This window comes from Talpa europaea (genome assembly GCF_964194135.1).
Source record: "Talpa europaea genome assembly, chromosome: 3".
NCBI classification, from domain to species: Eukaryota; Metazoa; Chordata; class Mammalia; order Eulipotyphla; family Talpidae; genus Talpa; species Talpa europaea.
Window position 1 is genome coordinate 142,189,298 of NC_140069.1, and position 14,379 is coordinate 142,203,676.

Consider the following 14,379-nt stretch of genomic DNA (forward strand, 5'->3'; position numbering starts at 1 on the left):
TAGGGAAGAAAGCAGATCCCAGTCTTCCCACAGGGATGCTGATGCAGGGGCTGGGATGGGGCCCAGGGAATCTGCAGTATACAAGCACCCCAGGGTATGGCCCAAGTTCCCCCTGGAGACACTGGTGTGGAGCCCACTCAAGGTGGACAGAGAAGGGGAGGCCACAGCAGGCGTGTGTAGGGGTGTTTCTCGATATCTGGTTCTGAAGAAAGAGAGTGTGTGTGTCTCAGCAGAAAGCTGACCTCCATAAAAGCCAAGCCCGGGGTTCTCAGTCAGGAACAACTTTCTCCCCCAGGAGACGTCTGGCAATGTTGGAAGACATTTTAAAGGCACAGTGTGTGACAGGTGGGTATTTCTGACCTGGAGTGGGCAGAGGCCAGAGGTGCTGCTAGACATCCTGCAATGCACGGGATAACCTCTCCTCCCCTGGCTGACCCCTGACACGCAGCAAGGAATTGTCCTGTCCCAAATGTCAAAAGTGCAGAGGTTGAGAGCAGCCCAGAGCCAGTCAGCTCCCCGCCTCCCCCTCCCCACTTCTCTGGATCTTGCCTACATCACCCAGCGGTGGACAGTGGGACAAGGCAAAGGCTACCGCCAGCCATTTGGTTCCTGTGAAAAGACAGAAGGGGGCCTCCCTGGTGGCACAAGGTTAAGTCACAGCACTATGAAGCTACCTGCAGCCACTGCCGCAAGTCAATCCCCAGCCAGGGAGCTACCCACACTGTGCAGCAGACCTCTCCTGTCTCCCTGCCTCTCCCCTCAGCAGCATATTTCAGTAGATCTGCCTGTTCTGCTCCCCACTCTGTCTCTGGTGAATCCTCTCACACCCCCCACCCCCCACACCTCTGGCCTGTACCCCTGTTCTTGTGTGCATAAATAAATAAATAAATAAATTAATTAAAATCTAAAAAAAAAAAAAGACAGATGCGTCTTTGCATCTACCCTCACCCCTCTCCCCCCCATGGTGACCAGCTCCTTCCCAGGCAGTCAGGACCCCAGGGCTCGCTTTCATGACACTTCACGAGTCGATGGTGCCACCTAGTGGCACTACAATTAACCACACTGGCAGAACCATTCCAAGCTACTGCAGGAGCTGGCTTACCCCTGAATGGTCTGGAAGACCACCCAAATGAGAACAAACAGAACTATTTACTCAGAGCCTTCCATAGCAAGGGAGCCATCCAACGTCAGTTGTATTTGGCAGAGACTCAAATATGAGTGGAGACTCAAACACTGATGGGAAAATTTCTAGAGAAGAAAGAAAAAGCTTCACAAGTGCTGGCCCTGGGAAACTGGAGGCTGGAGCATCTTATGTGACTTGGAGAGCATATTTGATTTCTCTGGCTATTTCTGACTGGGAAGTGGGGGTGAAAATTAGAGAAGCTGGTAATATTGACTAAGTCCTGGCCATGCTGGTAGCTACAGAGGCATTGGGTCAGAGTTCTCCCGTCACAAATGGCTGGGCCCGTGTCTGCCTATTCAGCCTCGCAATTCATTAATCATTCTCAGTACATTCCTGCTGTTAGTAATCCTGAAACAAATTACAGTGACTGCCGAGAAGGAGCTTGAGTGGAAATCAACATCTGTGATTTTTTTTTTTAAGATTTATTTATTTATTTATACAAGCACTGGGTACAGTCAGAAGTGCGGGAGGGTGAGAGAATTCACCAGAGCCAGAGCAGGGAGCAGAGCGGGCAGAAGGACCGAAGTACACTGCTGAGGGGAGCAGCGGGCAGCAGGAGAGGTCTGCGCGCCATGCGGGACCCTCCTCCGGTGACCGGGGAGCAGCCGGGGATCGAACCGGCGCCGCAGAGGCTGCGGACAGCTTGGCAACCCAGCGCTCAACTGCTGTGCCACCGGGGAGGCCCAACATCTGTGATTTTTAAAGGCTGCCCTTATAAATTTTAATTTAGGGTTCACATTTGATGTATCATTGATTTTGCTTAATCAAAATCAGTGGTCCCTTAATATGTATAACACCATTCTCTGAACTGACATTCACGTGGGCGCCAATAACCTCTCAACTTTGCCTGCTTGGGTGATTATAATTCCTCGAGGTGCAGCATCTTCCACCACCATCACCACCATGACCTGCACCGCAACATTACCTCCACCGCAACATTACCTCCACCCTCACCACCACCATCACCGCCTCCAACTCCAACTCTACCATCACCACCACCACAAGGTCAAAATCTCAAGGGCCAGCCACAGCAACAGCAGACGGAACCTTTGAAAGGTCAATTCTGGCCTCCACTACAGGCCTGCAGAATCTAGGGATGATCAGCCTGCAGGTGATTGGGGTGGATGCTAAAGTTTGAAAGCTGCTGCTTTAGGTGAATTTCCAGGATGCCACGAAAGCCTTAACCAGAACTTCCGCAGTGTAGCCTCCAAATACGTGAAAATCTCTAACAAATGTAAGAGAAACCGAAGGTTTATTTCCCTGGATGATATCTTTGATGGACATCTGGTGCTAACTAGGTCACACGCTGGATGCTTTCAGCAGCGGTGAGAGCGATCACTTACCTCCAGCTGGCATGCGTGAGGAATGGCACCTTCTAGAGATTTGTCCCCAATGGGACAGAGGTCCCACCGTGCCTGGCACTAATGCCAGGCTGATTTAGCACCCAAATGCTGCTCTTAACTATGTTAACTGCCAGAATCCTCAATGTCAGTCTGGAGGATTTGTGTAGCTCCCAACTCCCTAGGGAGAAAGAGGCCCAGAGAGACTCATCTGAGGGTCCTTTGTCACCTCCTAATGGCTGGCTAGACCCCAGGAGCTCTGGTTTCCAATGAAGTTCTCATTAAGCCCTTTGGTGCATCAGCGGCCTGCAGGAATATTCTACACACCTTTGGGACAGAGTGGGAAAGTCAGTCAGGAGGCAGGAGAGGGGATAACTCCTGGCTGGTCATATTTGAAGGCAGCGGTAGCAAGCCTGGCTTCTGCCTTGGGACCTGCAGCGTCTGTGGACAGGGAAACCATTAGTTAACACCACAGGAGCAGCCACCGGGCACCCCCGTTCCGCTGTAGGGCCGCCCATGTCCCCACATTTGGGGGCACTCCTGGAGGCTGCTGAGTGACACACAGAGGCCCCGGGGTGTGCAGAACCCCACACGCGGGCCATTGTCTTCCGGTCTCCCTCGCGCCCCCTGCAGACCCCCCCCCCCCGCCCTGACCGCCGGGCGGCCGCGCCCCACGCGGGGAGGATTTTCCCAGCAGAGGCGGCCGCGGCCCCGGGCAGGCGGCCTCGGGCAGCCCAAGGGCAGAGCAGACGGCTGCGTGCCAGGGCGGTTTTCTCTCCCGCTCCTCTCAGAGGCCATCTGACCTTCGAGGTCAAGCAAACAGCCTCACCTGGACTCTGTCAGCGCTTCGTCCTTGGCGCGTGAACCACCCCCGGGGCTCCAGCCGCCCCTCGGGGCTCCTCCTGCTCATCTCTGAGCTCAAGAATGACTGGATTCAGATTTATAATGTGTTTTGGGCGCAATAAGTTTTAGATGAAGGGACACGGCCGATCCCGGGCCGCGCCCCAGGACCCGAACGCGGTCCCCAAGCCGGGGCGTCCGGGACTCCGCGGCCCGAGGCGCAGGGGAAACGGCCCGAGGTCAGAACCGGCTCTGGGTTCGCCGGGCGTTTCCAGCTCCTCGCAACGCTCGCCGGCCGGGGCGGGGGCGGGGGCTGGGGGGTGCTGGGGGGCAGGGGGGTGGAGGAGCCGAGGGCCAGGGCCGCCGCAGGAGGGCCGGGCGCCTTCGCCCTTTGCGTCAAGTCTGTGTCTGGCACCGGGACCCGCGGTCTGGGCCAGCGCCGCGTCCGCTTTAAGGGGCGGCCCCCCCGCGCCGCGGGGCGCTCCCGGAAGACGGCTCCGCGCAGGTCCCCCGGCTCCGCGCAGGTTCCCCGGCTCCGCGCAGGTCCCCCGGCCCCGGCCCCCGCGCCCCGACCCCGACCCTCTACGCTTGGCCCCCGCGCAGCCCCCTCCGGCCCTCCGCGCCCCGACCCCCGCTGTCCGCACCTGGATCCCCCAGTGTCCGCTCCGCCTCCCGGCCCTGGGCGCCCCGGCCCCCCAAGTCCTCGGCCCCTCGGCCTGTGGCCGGAGCCCGGCCACCCCGCCGCGGCTCGGCCTCCCGCCGGCCCCCCGCGCCGGCCCCGCGCCGACCCCGCGCCCTTTCTGGCCCCCCTTCCCGCCCGGCCCCGGGGTCGGCCCGGCCCGCGCCCCTGCCCCCGCCCCGGCGATCTCCGCGGGCGCCTGCCCCGGCCCCCCGCCCCGGCCCCCCGCCCCGGCCCCCCGCGCGCAGGTCACGTCCCGGCCGGCGGCGCGTCTGCCCGGCCGCCCCTGCGCTCGCGCCAGCGGGGCCTGAAGGTCTGGCCCGGAGCCGAGGCGAGGGTGCTGGAGCGAGGGGCGTGGGGCTCTGGGGAGAGTGGGGTGCGGGCCGACCCTGCGCCCGCGGGGCTGGCAGGCGTCCCGCGCCCAGACTGCACGAGGAAGGCGGGGTGTCCGCGTCCCCCGGAGCCGCGGGCCCACTTCTCAGGGGACTCCCGGGACTCCTGTCAGCCTTGCCGAAGGCGTGGCCCTAGATGCTGCTCTGTCCGCGGGCCAGGCCGCCTGCGCCCGCCCGGGCCTCCGGGAGAGGATGGGGACGCCCTGGCGCTTCTCGGTGAGGGTCTGCTTGTGGCACCTCAGGGGGTTTGAGCTCAGGAAGGAGCTCGGCCTGCTCAGACCCGGGTGCTGTCGCAACGCCAGGCTCTGTTGGCTTCTGCTTGGCACTTTGCCCAAACTCATCTCTGCCTATGGGGACACTGGTGAGGGGGCGCCTGACGGCTTGTGTCAGCCAAGGGCCAGCTGGAGTGACCTGGCCAACGGTGGGCCCCTGGAGGCAGCCTCCCGCGAGGGGTGGCCCGGCTGCCTCCTTCTGCACCTGCGGATCTGGCTTCGGGCTGGAACTCTCCTGGTGAAGTTCTTCCCCCTCCTTTTACTCTACCCCTTCACCTACCTGGCTCCCAGCGTCTCCAGTCTCTGGCTCCACCTGCTTCTGAAAGCGACGGAGTCCTCCGGCCCAACGTACATCAAACTAGGCCAGTGGGCCAGCACCCGGCGGGATCTCTTTTCTGAGGCGTTCTGTGCCCAGTTCTCCAAACTGCATGTCCAGGTTGCGCCCCATCGTTGGATCCACACTGAACACTTCCTGCGCCAGGCATTTGGGGAGGACTGGGGGAAAGTCCTCTGCTTCGAGACTCGAGAACCTGTGGGTTCGGGCTGTGTGGCCCAAGTGTACAAAGCACAGGCCAACCCCTCTTTCCTGGAGGGCGACAGCATCCAGAGACTCGCCAAGGCCACCAGTCTATGGCCTTCCTCGGAAGCGGAGGCAGCCGCACGCCTGAGGGAGCTCTTTGGGCACCCAGGGAGTGGGTGGAAGCCTCAAGGAAGTCTTGCTGACCAGTCGTTTCTAGAAAGGTTGCTCCTCCCCAAAGCTGATGTGGTTGGACCCAATGCTGGCACATCGCAGGCATCTGCCCACACTCTAGGGCCTGGTCATCTCATCCCTGTGGCAGTGAAAGTAAGTAAACCTTTTTATAAAGGCTGCCCGTGATTCTCCTGGTCAAGCATGACTGGGAAACTCTGGCCCAGAGCATTCTGGGAGTGGGTTCTCCTCTTGGAAGACAGTGTGGCTGCTCTGTACTGTGAAAGTGCCAGCCATATCAGACACATCAGGGAGGTGGGCATTGCTTCAATTTCTATAATTACTCCACTTTGGTCTTAAAAGGCTTTGAGGGGAGGCATGCATATTAGGTTTGCTTCGTGGGGAATGAGCTGCAGAACTAGACTGCAGAAATCCAGAGCTCTTCCCATCTCATCCCAGGTCATCCCTACTGGCTGCCAGTGGCTCCAGAGCCGTGTTTATCCAGTTTTGGATGCCCTGGGTACAGTTACCTTGTATGCTGAGTAAAAGGCACACTCCCGCTCTCACTCCCAGAGAGCGTGACCTGGAGGTCTTGGAGGAGGCCTGATGCCCACATGTTCACCAGGAGGTGACTTTTCTGCATTCTAATGCTTGGGAGTCACTGATCTAAACTTCATGTATTTGGGAGAGAAGACCCACCTATTTTTGCCAGTAAAGCTAAGTGCAGTGCAGTTAGGAGTCCACCCAGGGAGACCCCGGGGGTTTGGGACCACTTCCCCTGGCTCTGATGGGAAGTCAGCAGCTCGCCCTAGGTGGTGGCACCCAGTCCTGGCATGTGAATGAGTCCTCACCCCTCCTCCACCTCACCCCTCCTCTCTCTGGCAGGTGTTGCACCCTGGTCTGCTCCACCAAGTGCAAATGGACCTGCTGTTGATGAAAATGGGCAGTCGAATCCTTAGTCTTTTGCCGGGAGTCAAGTGGCTTAGCTTGCCTGAGATTGTGGAGGAATTTGAGAAGCTCATGGTCCAACAGGTGAATTCTCCCTCCCTCAGTTGCAAACAGCACCTAACATAGTTCTTGCCATTAGTAGCTGCTTCATAAATGCTGCCTGAATCAGAATATTCCCATATGTCACAGCCAGCGGTGTTAGTCAGGGCAGGTGATGCTAGCTGATATAACAAAAACACCCAACTCTCCGTTGCTGTACGTAGTAAGGTCATTTAGCTGAGGGAGAAAGAACTCTACTCCAGGGTAATTCAGGGAGCTAACTTCCTCTCAGGTTTGGCACTGCCATCTTTAACTTGTGTCATCTGGTGTCAGTGAGGAACAGGGAGAGCCAGCATGGAGAATTGTTTAGGAGATGGTGTGGCCAGGGTTGGGAGTGATGAAATTGTGTCTTATGTCTATAGGGCAGAGCCTTATTTACATGGGCCCAGCATAACTGCAAGGAGCTTGAGAAATAATTTTCCTCAGTGCTTGGGAGGAATCTGAAATGAGTCTGGTGGGCTATATGGTGTTATCCATGCCATAATCAGTGGTGGAACTTCAGGGTGAGGAGAATAATGAGTGAAATCCTATACTGCACCTTTGTTTCCAGGAATTATTGTGTAGACAAGGACCTCCTTTCTGTCCAGGGGTCTGGGAACACTAGTTTAAGTAGCCAGACTTGGTAAATACACTTTGGGGGGATCTGAGCAGGTGTCTGCCTGGCTCCCTGTTGGATAGTGCAGAAAGTGGCAGTGGTTCAGAAGCTGTGTGCCAAGTCTTCAGTTATGTCCTCAGATTTAAGGTTTCTAGTCCCAGGGGTGTATTTAACTATTTAGAGGGAAGACGGGAGGCACCTCCTGATAGGGCTCAGGTGACTGGTAGCAGGTTACTTTGGGAGGAGCAGTAGGGCGGAAAAAGCAAACCAGATCTGAGAGTGGTTAGGGTGCAGGGTGGTGCCACTGGGTCACAGATGGGCGTGGAGGGTGAGAGGAGTAATCTGCAGTAGCCTGCAGGTGGCTGAGTGCATTGGGGCAGAGGGGTGTGTATGAATGGAAATTCCATTTAGAAGTCAAGTGTAAGGGTCTCTGTGCCGCTGTGAGGCAATGTCCAGAGGTAGTGAATATGTAGGTCTGGAGATTAGCTGAGGTGTCTGGAGTGGAGCTTGTCATCAGGAGGTGTTGACCAAGGAGGTGGGGGGTGGACAGGGAGCGTGAAAGCTGGTGAAGACTGGGAGCCAAGTGAGCATCAGCATTTGTGGGACACCCAGAGCAAGAGTGGTCGGGAGAACACCAAGATGGAACAGGGAGAAAGGGTGAACCAAAGCATCAGGAAGAACCAGGTCATCACTGGCACCAGTGTCCAGACAGGGAGTTAAAAGCAGATTGGTCTTTGAGCCTGGCAGTGGAGGCTGTTGGTGAGTGGAGGGAGGGGTGAGGTGGGCGGAGGGCGACTGTACTAGAAGGAAAAAGCTGGAGAGCAATGAAGCAGCGGGGAAGGAGGCTGGTGTGAAGCGGGACCAGGCAGAGATGTGGGACTTCCTGGGAGCTTCCTGGGAGTTATGCACTAAAGGCGGGGAGGCGGGTGCGGCTCCTGAATTGCCAGCTCTTCGGACTCTGCTCTCTCTGTGCCCACGCCACCCTTCTTCTCTCCATTTCTCTGTAGATCGACCTGCGTTATGAAGCTCGGAATCTAGAACATTTCCAGTGCAACTTCCTGAACGTGAATTCCGTCAAATTCCCCACCCCGCTGCGTCCCTTTGTCACCAGGGATGTCTTGGTGGAAACGTATGAAGTGAGTCAGGCAGCTGGGCATGGCTGCCCCTGCACTGGCGGCCGGGCACTCTCCACGCCCCCTCCTTGGGCTTTCATTGGAAAGCAGAGGGGATGTATCACTGTCTGTAAAACAGAGAGGAGCTCGGAGGTGGTAGGAGGGTGGAAGGTGAAGAAGCAGGGCAACTGGGAGTGTGGCTGTGGCCATGGACTCTGGATTTGAAAATCTGCTCTACCATTTTATTTACTGGGTGACTTCAGTTTCCTCCTGTCTAATCAGGGGCAACTCCTTCTACCTCATAGGCTTGTCCCAGGAGGCAAACTGCCCTTGGCACAGAGTTTGTATAAAGTGCTCGACAAGTGTCAACATGGTCACATCATTTGCCTTGGCTGTCTCCTGGCTCCGCTCCTTTGAAAAGATGGTACTAGGCGGTCCAGGGAAGTGACACAAAGGAGCGGAAATGACTAGCTGTGTGACTGAGCAGGCTACTTAAATCTTCTGGGCTTTAATTCTTTAATTTGTCACTTGGGGATGACAAGAGCTACCTCTATGGGTTGCTAGGACATTTAAGTCAACCCTTAAGAAATGTTTAGTCATGTGTTGCTTAAAGATGGGGACACCTTCTGAGGAATGTGTTGTGGGGTGACGGCCTGGCCCACGGGAAATGTAATCCCACAAACCAGATGGTGCAGCCCATTGCCCACCTAGGCCTCGTGCTGGAGCCTGTGGGGACCACCTCCGCGGTGCCTGCATGCCCTTGACCAACACCTCCTGGGCACCCCACCCCTTTCTTCTCTCTTGCCTTCCTGATCCTTTCTATTTTCCTGCTTGAGGTCATAGAGCTCACTCCTGTCCCCACTGGCGGATCCTTGACCAACAACTAGCTCTCCTGTCCCCTACTCCTGTCTTTCCCAGCCATCGCAACCCTGGGAATGTGGCTGGGGACAGAGCCCATGGGTTTCTCCCCTAAAGCCCCCGTGGGACTTGTTTCCTTGGGCATGTTAGAGAGGGCATGTGGACATAGGGTCAACTCAGCTGTGGGTGACAGGTTCCTAGGAGGTTCCAAGAGAAAAACTGTGGGTCACCTCCCAGTCGATGGGATAGGGACACCAAGTGGCCCCTGGGGATGAAGAGCAGGGCAGGCAGCAGCTGCCCAAGGTCAAGCTCTCCCTTCCTGCTCTCCCTCCAAGGAGAGCGTGCCCGTGTCCAGCTACCAGCAGGCGGGGATCCCTGATGACTTGAAGAGGAAGATTGCGAGGCTAGGGATCAACATGCTGCTGAAGATGGTGAGCTGGCGAGGGGGGCGCTCGGGCCCGAAAGGCATGTGGGCAATGTGGGTGAGGGGGCAGGAAGGAGACTCCTGCTCTGGCAAGTCATGCCTGACCTGATGACACCAAGCAAATGCTTGAAAAGGAGTTTCTCTGCCACTGTGGGGGGCTTCCTGGGAACTTACGGGGCGCTCTTTTGGCACGTGGCCTGGGATGATGGGGTAGAGAGGGCTGACTGAGTCTTGAGTGGCGCTGTCTGCTGGCAGATATTTGTGGACAATTTTGTGCATGCGGACCTTCACCCCGGGAACATCCTGGTGCAGGGCGCTGCCGGCCCGGCCCAGAGCCAGGAGGTGCGGCTGCAGCAGGTGGAGATCTGCGATGCGCTGGTGGTGGCCGGGCCACCCACCCGCCTCCCGCTGCGCCTGGTGCTGCTGGATGCGGGCATTGTGGCCGAGCTGCAGGCCGCCGACCTGAGGAACTTCCGGGCGGTTTTCACGGCTGTGGCCCTGGGGCAGGTGAGAGTGGCTGGGCCTGGGGGTGGGACCCCATGTTTAAGCTCTTGGGAACCGTGTCCACCTTCGTCAGGCCTGTGAAATCCTACATTGGCTGAGAGTTCTCCTGACATAGACAGTTGGAGGGAGAGAGGGAGAGGAAATGAAGCCGCCCTGGGGTCACAAGTGCCAGTTCCCAGCAGCTGGTGGTTGGTGCTTCCATCTCAGAGACCTTTGCGGGCTGGTGGTTCTCTGCCCCCTGCAGCCAGAGTGTGGGTGGGCACCAGGAAGGCCAGCTACTGTACTGAATGAAGGCCTGCCCGCTCTGTGCGATGGCTGTGGGCCGGCAGCACAGAGAACATGTCCTCCAAGGGGCGTCATCAGGATCTGGTGTGGGGAGCAGGAGGGGTTTTTAACCCACATCTGTGTCTCTGAATGACTGCAGTGGTGGAGAGTCAATATTTAGGGAAAGAGATTCAGCAGGGCCTCTAGTGGGGTGACTTAGGGGGTGCCACATCAGGGGTGACAATGCAAGTGCAGGGTTCTCCAGCAAGAAACACCCTGGGAAAGAGGGAGCTGGTGAAAAATATATAATAAAGTTAGGCAAAATTCAGGGGGGGCCTGCTTAGGAGGCTTTCTGGGGGGCAAACCAAAGGCTTGGGGCTGAGCGAGTTTGAAAGTGTCCCTGGGCTATCCAGGTGAGGTGGCGGTGCGGGCGGAGGACCTTCCTGTGCACAGGCTTGGAGGAGGGAGGTCATAGTTGGAGGAGGAGCGTGGTTCCTGGGGCTGCTTTGGGAGGTAAAAGGCAGCAGCAGTGACCACCAGGGCGGAGGCTGTGGCCAGAGGGTGTCCCGGGTGAGAAGCCAGGAGGCCACAGCACAGAAGCTGGGCCCCCTGAGGGACTTCTGCTCAGGCAGGAAGACAGCTGGTCAGGGTAGTGCAGCCGGTGGCCCTGTGGCTCCGCCTGGGACGGAACAGCAGGACCCCATGGCTGTGTGTCCACTTCCTTGCCCGATGGGGCTAACTGCAGGCGGCGCCCCTCCAACCAAGAGTCTCCGAAAGCCTTTGGTCAGTGGTCAGGTATTCTAGAGGGTTCAGATTGCAGAAGGTTGGGTGGCTAAAAGCAGGATGACAGAAAATCAGGGTGGAAGCAACTAAGAGATGAAGTGTGGGCAGAACAGCTGGTTTTATGACATCTTTCTTCTTTTGCATCCCCCAGGGTCAAAAAGTGGCTGAGCTCATCTTGCATCATGCCCGGGCCAGCGAGTGCAGGGATGTGGAGGGTTTCAAGGCCGAGATGGCCACACTGGTGACCCAGGCCAGGAATAACACCATCACCCTGGAAAAGGTGAGCAGGCCCCTGGAGGGACAGGGGCCATGGGGTGTTCACTGCCCTTGACCTTGGACAGAGCATGTGCCAGCTCGAAGGGAGACCTAGTTATTTATTTGCCTATTTGTGCCAGTTTATTCTAAACATCTATTTTTAAAATTGTATTATTTTTAAATGGAGGCAACTTTGGGTATTATACTGTATATAGTTTAGAGTTCAGGTTCACACCGCTTCAGAGGTATGTACCCCACCTGCCACCAAAGCACCCATCACCCCCCACCACAGTCCACTGGGCCTCCTTCCCCCACGGATCCTCACCCTCCCACTCTGGGAGCCTCAGTTCTGCAGTCAGATTTCTAGGGTTTGCTTTGGTTCCGGTTTATCAGTTCCTTTCTTCTGTCTCTCTGATTTCCGCATATGAGTGACAGACTTCATTTAGCACCATCCTGAAGGAAGATCTCTCTATGGGGTGAGATCTCCAGGTCGCTTGAGCTCTAAGGCAGATAAAGAACAAACCTCTTCCTCTACCTGCATCGTCCAGGTGTGACAAGGCCCGCTGAAATCCCTGGCTCGCAAAGGTGGCTCTAAATCAAGTCCTCCAGGGTGGGCGGCTGTCCCTGGGGACAGTGACATCCACAGTACTGTGACCCTTCCTTGTCCAGGCTGCGGCTGTTCTGCTGCTTCATTTCTATCTAGAGCTTAGCCGAGATTGGCGGAAGGGACAAAGGGCCCTGAGCGGCCAGAGGACCGGCCTGTGTGGGCTGGCAGTGGCCGGGAGATGGGCCTCAGGCTTATCGTCTTGACCCTTTGAACTCAGTCACCTTAGGAGCTGGGTTTGTGGGTGTGTGGTCCTTTCTGGAGTTTGTCAGACAGTCCTTTTCCTCCCCCCTGGTTCATGTGTGTGTGTATGTGTATGTGTGTGTGAGAGAGAAAGTGTGAGTGTGAGATTGTTGTAGAGAGAACGTGTGAGTGTGGGAGTGAGTCACTGTGAGTGTGGGTGTGCGCGACAGTGTGGGAGGTGGGACTGGGTGGGTGGGACAGGGGCCTGGGAGGGAGAGATGCAGTCTCTGCAGTTGGCTTTCTTCTCTTTTCCAGCTTGAAGTTTCCAGTCTTCTCTCAAATGTCTTTAAATTACTGATGACTTACCAGGTGAGGCCCCAGGCAACCCGTGCTCCATCACGCTGGTGTGTGTGGTGTGTGGGGTCTCTGGGGAAGCTAGTGGGGTGGCCACTGGGTATGAGAAGTACTTCTCTTACATGAGATTGCTTTGCAAGCACTTTTGGTGTCTATTTGTTGTCCCCACATAGGGACAGCAGAGTCCCTACATCACACTGTTAGCTCATGTTTCTGTCAGTCCATGTAGTGGACACACCTGTGATACTGAACTGTAGAAAAATGTATTTGGAAATGGAGCAGCAGCCTAACTCAAGCTTCTCATGCCTTTCCGCTCCTCAGTTCATATTAGGAATACTTGGTGTGAATGTCAGCTCTTTCGTGAAAGTCCAGGGGTGAGGGGCTGCCCAAGACCATGTGCCGCTTGTCCTATTGCCTTCAGAGGCCTCCTCCAGGCTGCCCCCGTCTCCTGAGAGGTGGCCTCATGTTTTCTCCCCCTGGTCTTTGCTCAGCTCTGTCTCCTGGTGGCAAATGGAGTGTGGAGGGGCATACAGGGTGGGAGGCAGGGAAGGGAGACCCCTGCCTGAGGCTGGCCTTTGCCCTCACCCCCCGAGGTTCTGCAGTCTGCTAATGAAACACTGCATGGGAAAGGCAGCCATTCAGTAAGGACCACAGCATAGAATTCAGAGTCAGCGCAGCGCCTTCATCTTTCAGAAGGTGCAGTAGAGACGGGAGCTGCTCCTCTCCTCGGGCCTCAGAGGCAGAGCGTAACCATGTAACCAGGTCGCTTGGTCCAGAGCTCTCTCCCTGCCCCTGCACCTCTTTACGGTAGCATGTGCTGGGGACAAAACAGACACCCAGAGGGGTCCTGTTTGAAGCTGTGGACACGTGATGGTGATGACAGGGCATCAGCCAGCACCCGCTCCAAGGAAGCTTACCACCTGGGTAGATGGTAAAAACCCCATGGGCCAGGAGGGCAGTGACCTGGCTAGCCAGGTACTCTACGTCCATGGCCTTGGAAAAGAACCACTGTTTTTCTCTTTCAGGTAAAGCTTGAGAGCAATTTTGCCTCCATCGTGTTTGCCATCATGGTTTTGGAGGGGCTTGGCCGCTCACTGGACCCCAAACTGGACATCCTGGATGCAGCAAAGCCCTTCCTTCTTAAAGGACCAGTGTCCTTCCCCTGATCACAGCAGCCCATCTTCCTCACAGAGCTGAGGCCTCTTCCACTGCAGTGTGAACATTTTAAAATCGGGAAGTGTGGAGGGCACACTCTGATTTGGTGTCAGACATCTGTTTTAAAAAGTTTCGGTTATTTGGGTTGTGAAGGGAGGGAAAAGCGCTTTGCGTTCTGTTCTAGAAGCTGGGCCTGGGGACTGGGGGTCGCTATTTCAGGGAAAATGTTCTGTGGAGAAGGAGGAATAAACTTAAGTTATTTTGTTTTCTTGTTTTTCTCTTCTCTTCCTAGCCCCCTATACTCCCTGATCAGCTGGGTCCTGAGGCTGGTTCCCAGGCTCTGCTATTTAGGTTAGAAAATGCCACAGAGTCTTGCTGATTATGAACCGTGTTTCTGATTATGTACCCTATTGGTAAAAAGTGGAATATATTTATATGTATATACACATATAATTTATAAGCCTTACACACATGCTACCACCACTAGCAAATCTCAAGGCACAATATATGCTTAGGGAAAATTTCACTGTACTTCAAATCATCTCTGCTAATTTTTAATGTTTTTGTCGACTTACCGCTAAATCTTATTACAAGGTAACACACACACGATTAATGTGGCTGACATACCAGGGGTGGAAGCAGAATCAGCTCTGCCATTCTGTTAACCCAGAGTATCTGGGTTCAGGCTCCTCGGGTGTCGCTGCTACCTGCAGTCCCTGCACGCACAGTGTTCGGAAACCACTGGCTGCCGGTTGGTCAGACCAAGTTCAAGTCTGCGGAAACAAGATTGAAGACTTGAGCGATCCCGTGAGAGGCTCTTGCAGGTCAAGAGACACACAGGGCTGCT

At 56.1% G+C, this 14,379-nt stretch overlaps 1 protein-coding gene across 1 annotated transcript; it reads left to right on the top strand.

The window, feature by feature from the left end:
* Window positions 1-4,626: 4,626 nt before the first annotated feature.
* On the top strand, window positions 4,627-13,543 carry ADCK2 (aarF domain containing kinase 2; the record flags this gene model as incomplete). The annotated part of the gene is made up of 8 exons (XM_084229217.1): window positions 4,627-5,550; window positions 6,280-6,426; window positions 8,044-8,172; window positions 9,342-9,437; window positions 9,686-9,937; window positions 11,133-11,261; window positions 12,339-12,392; window positions 13,403-13,543. 8 exons carry the CDS (start codon window positions 4,627-4,629, stop codon window positions 13,541-13,543), a joined length of 1,872 nt encoding a protein of 623 aa, XP_084085343.1.
* Window positions 13,544-14,379: the final 836 nt, after the last annotated feature.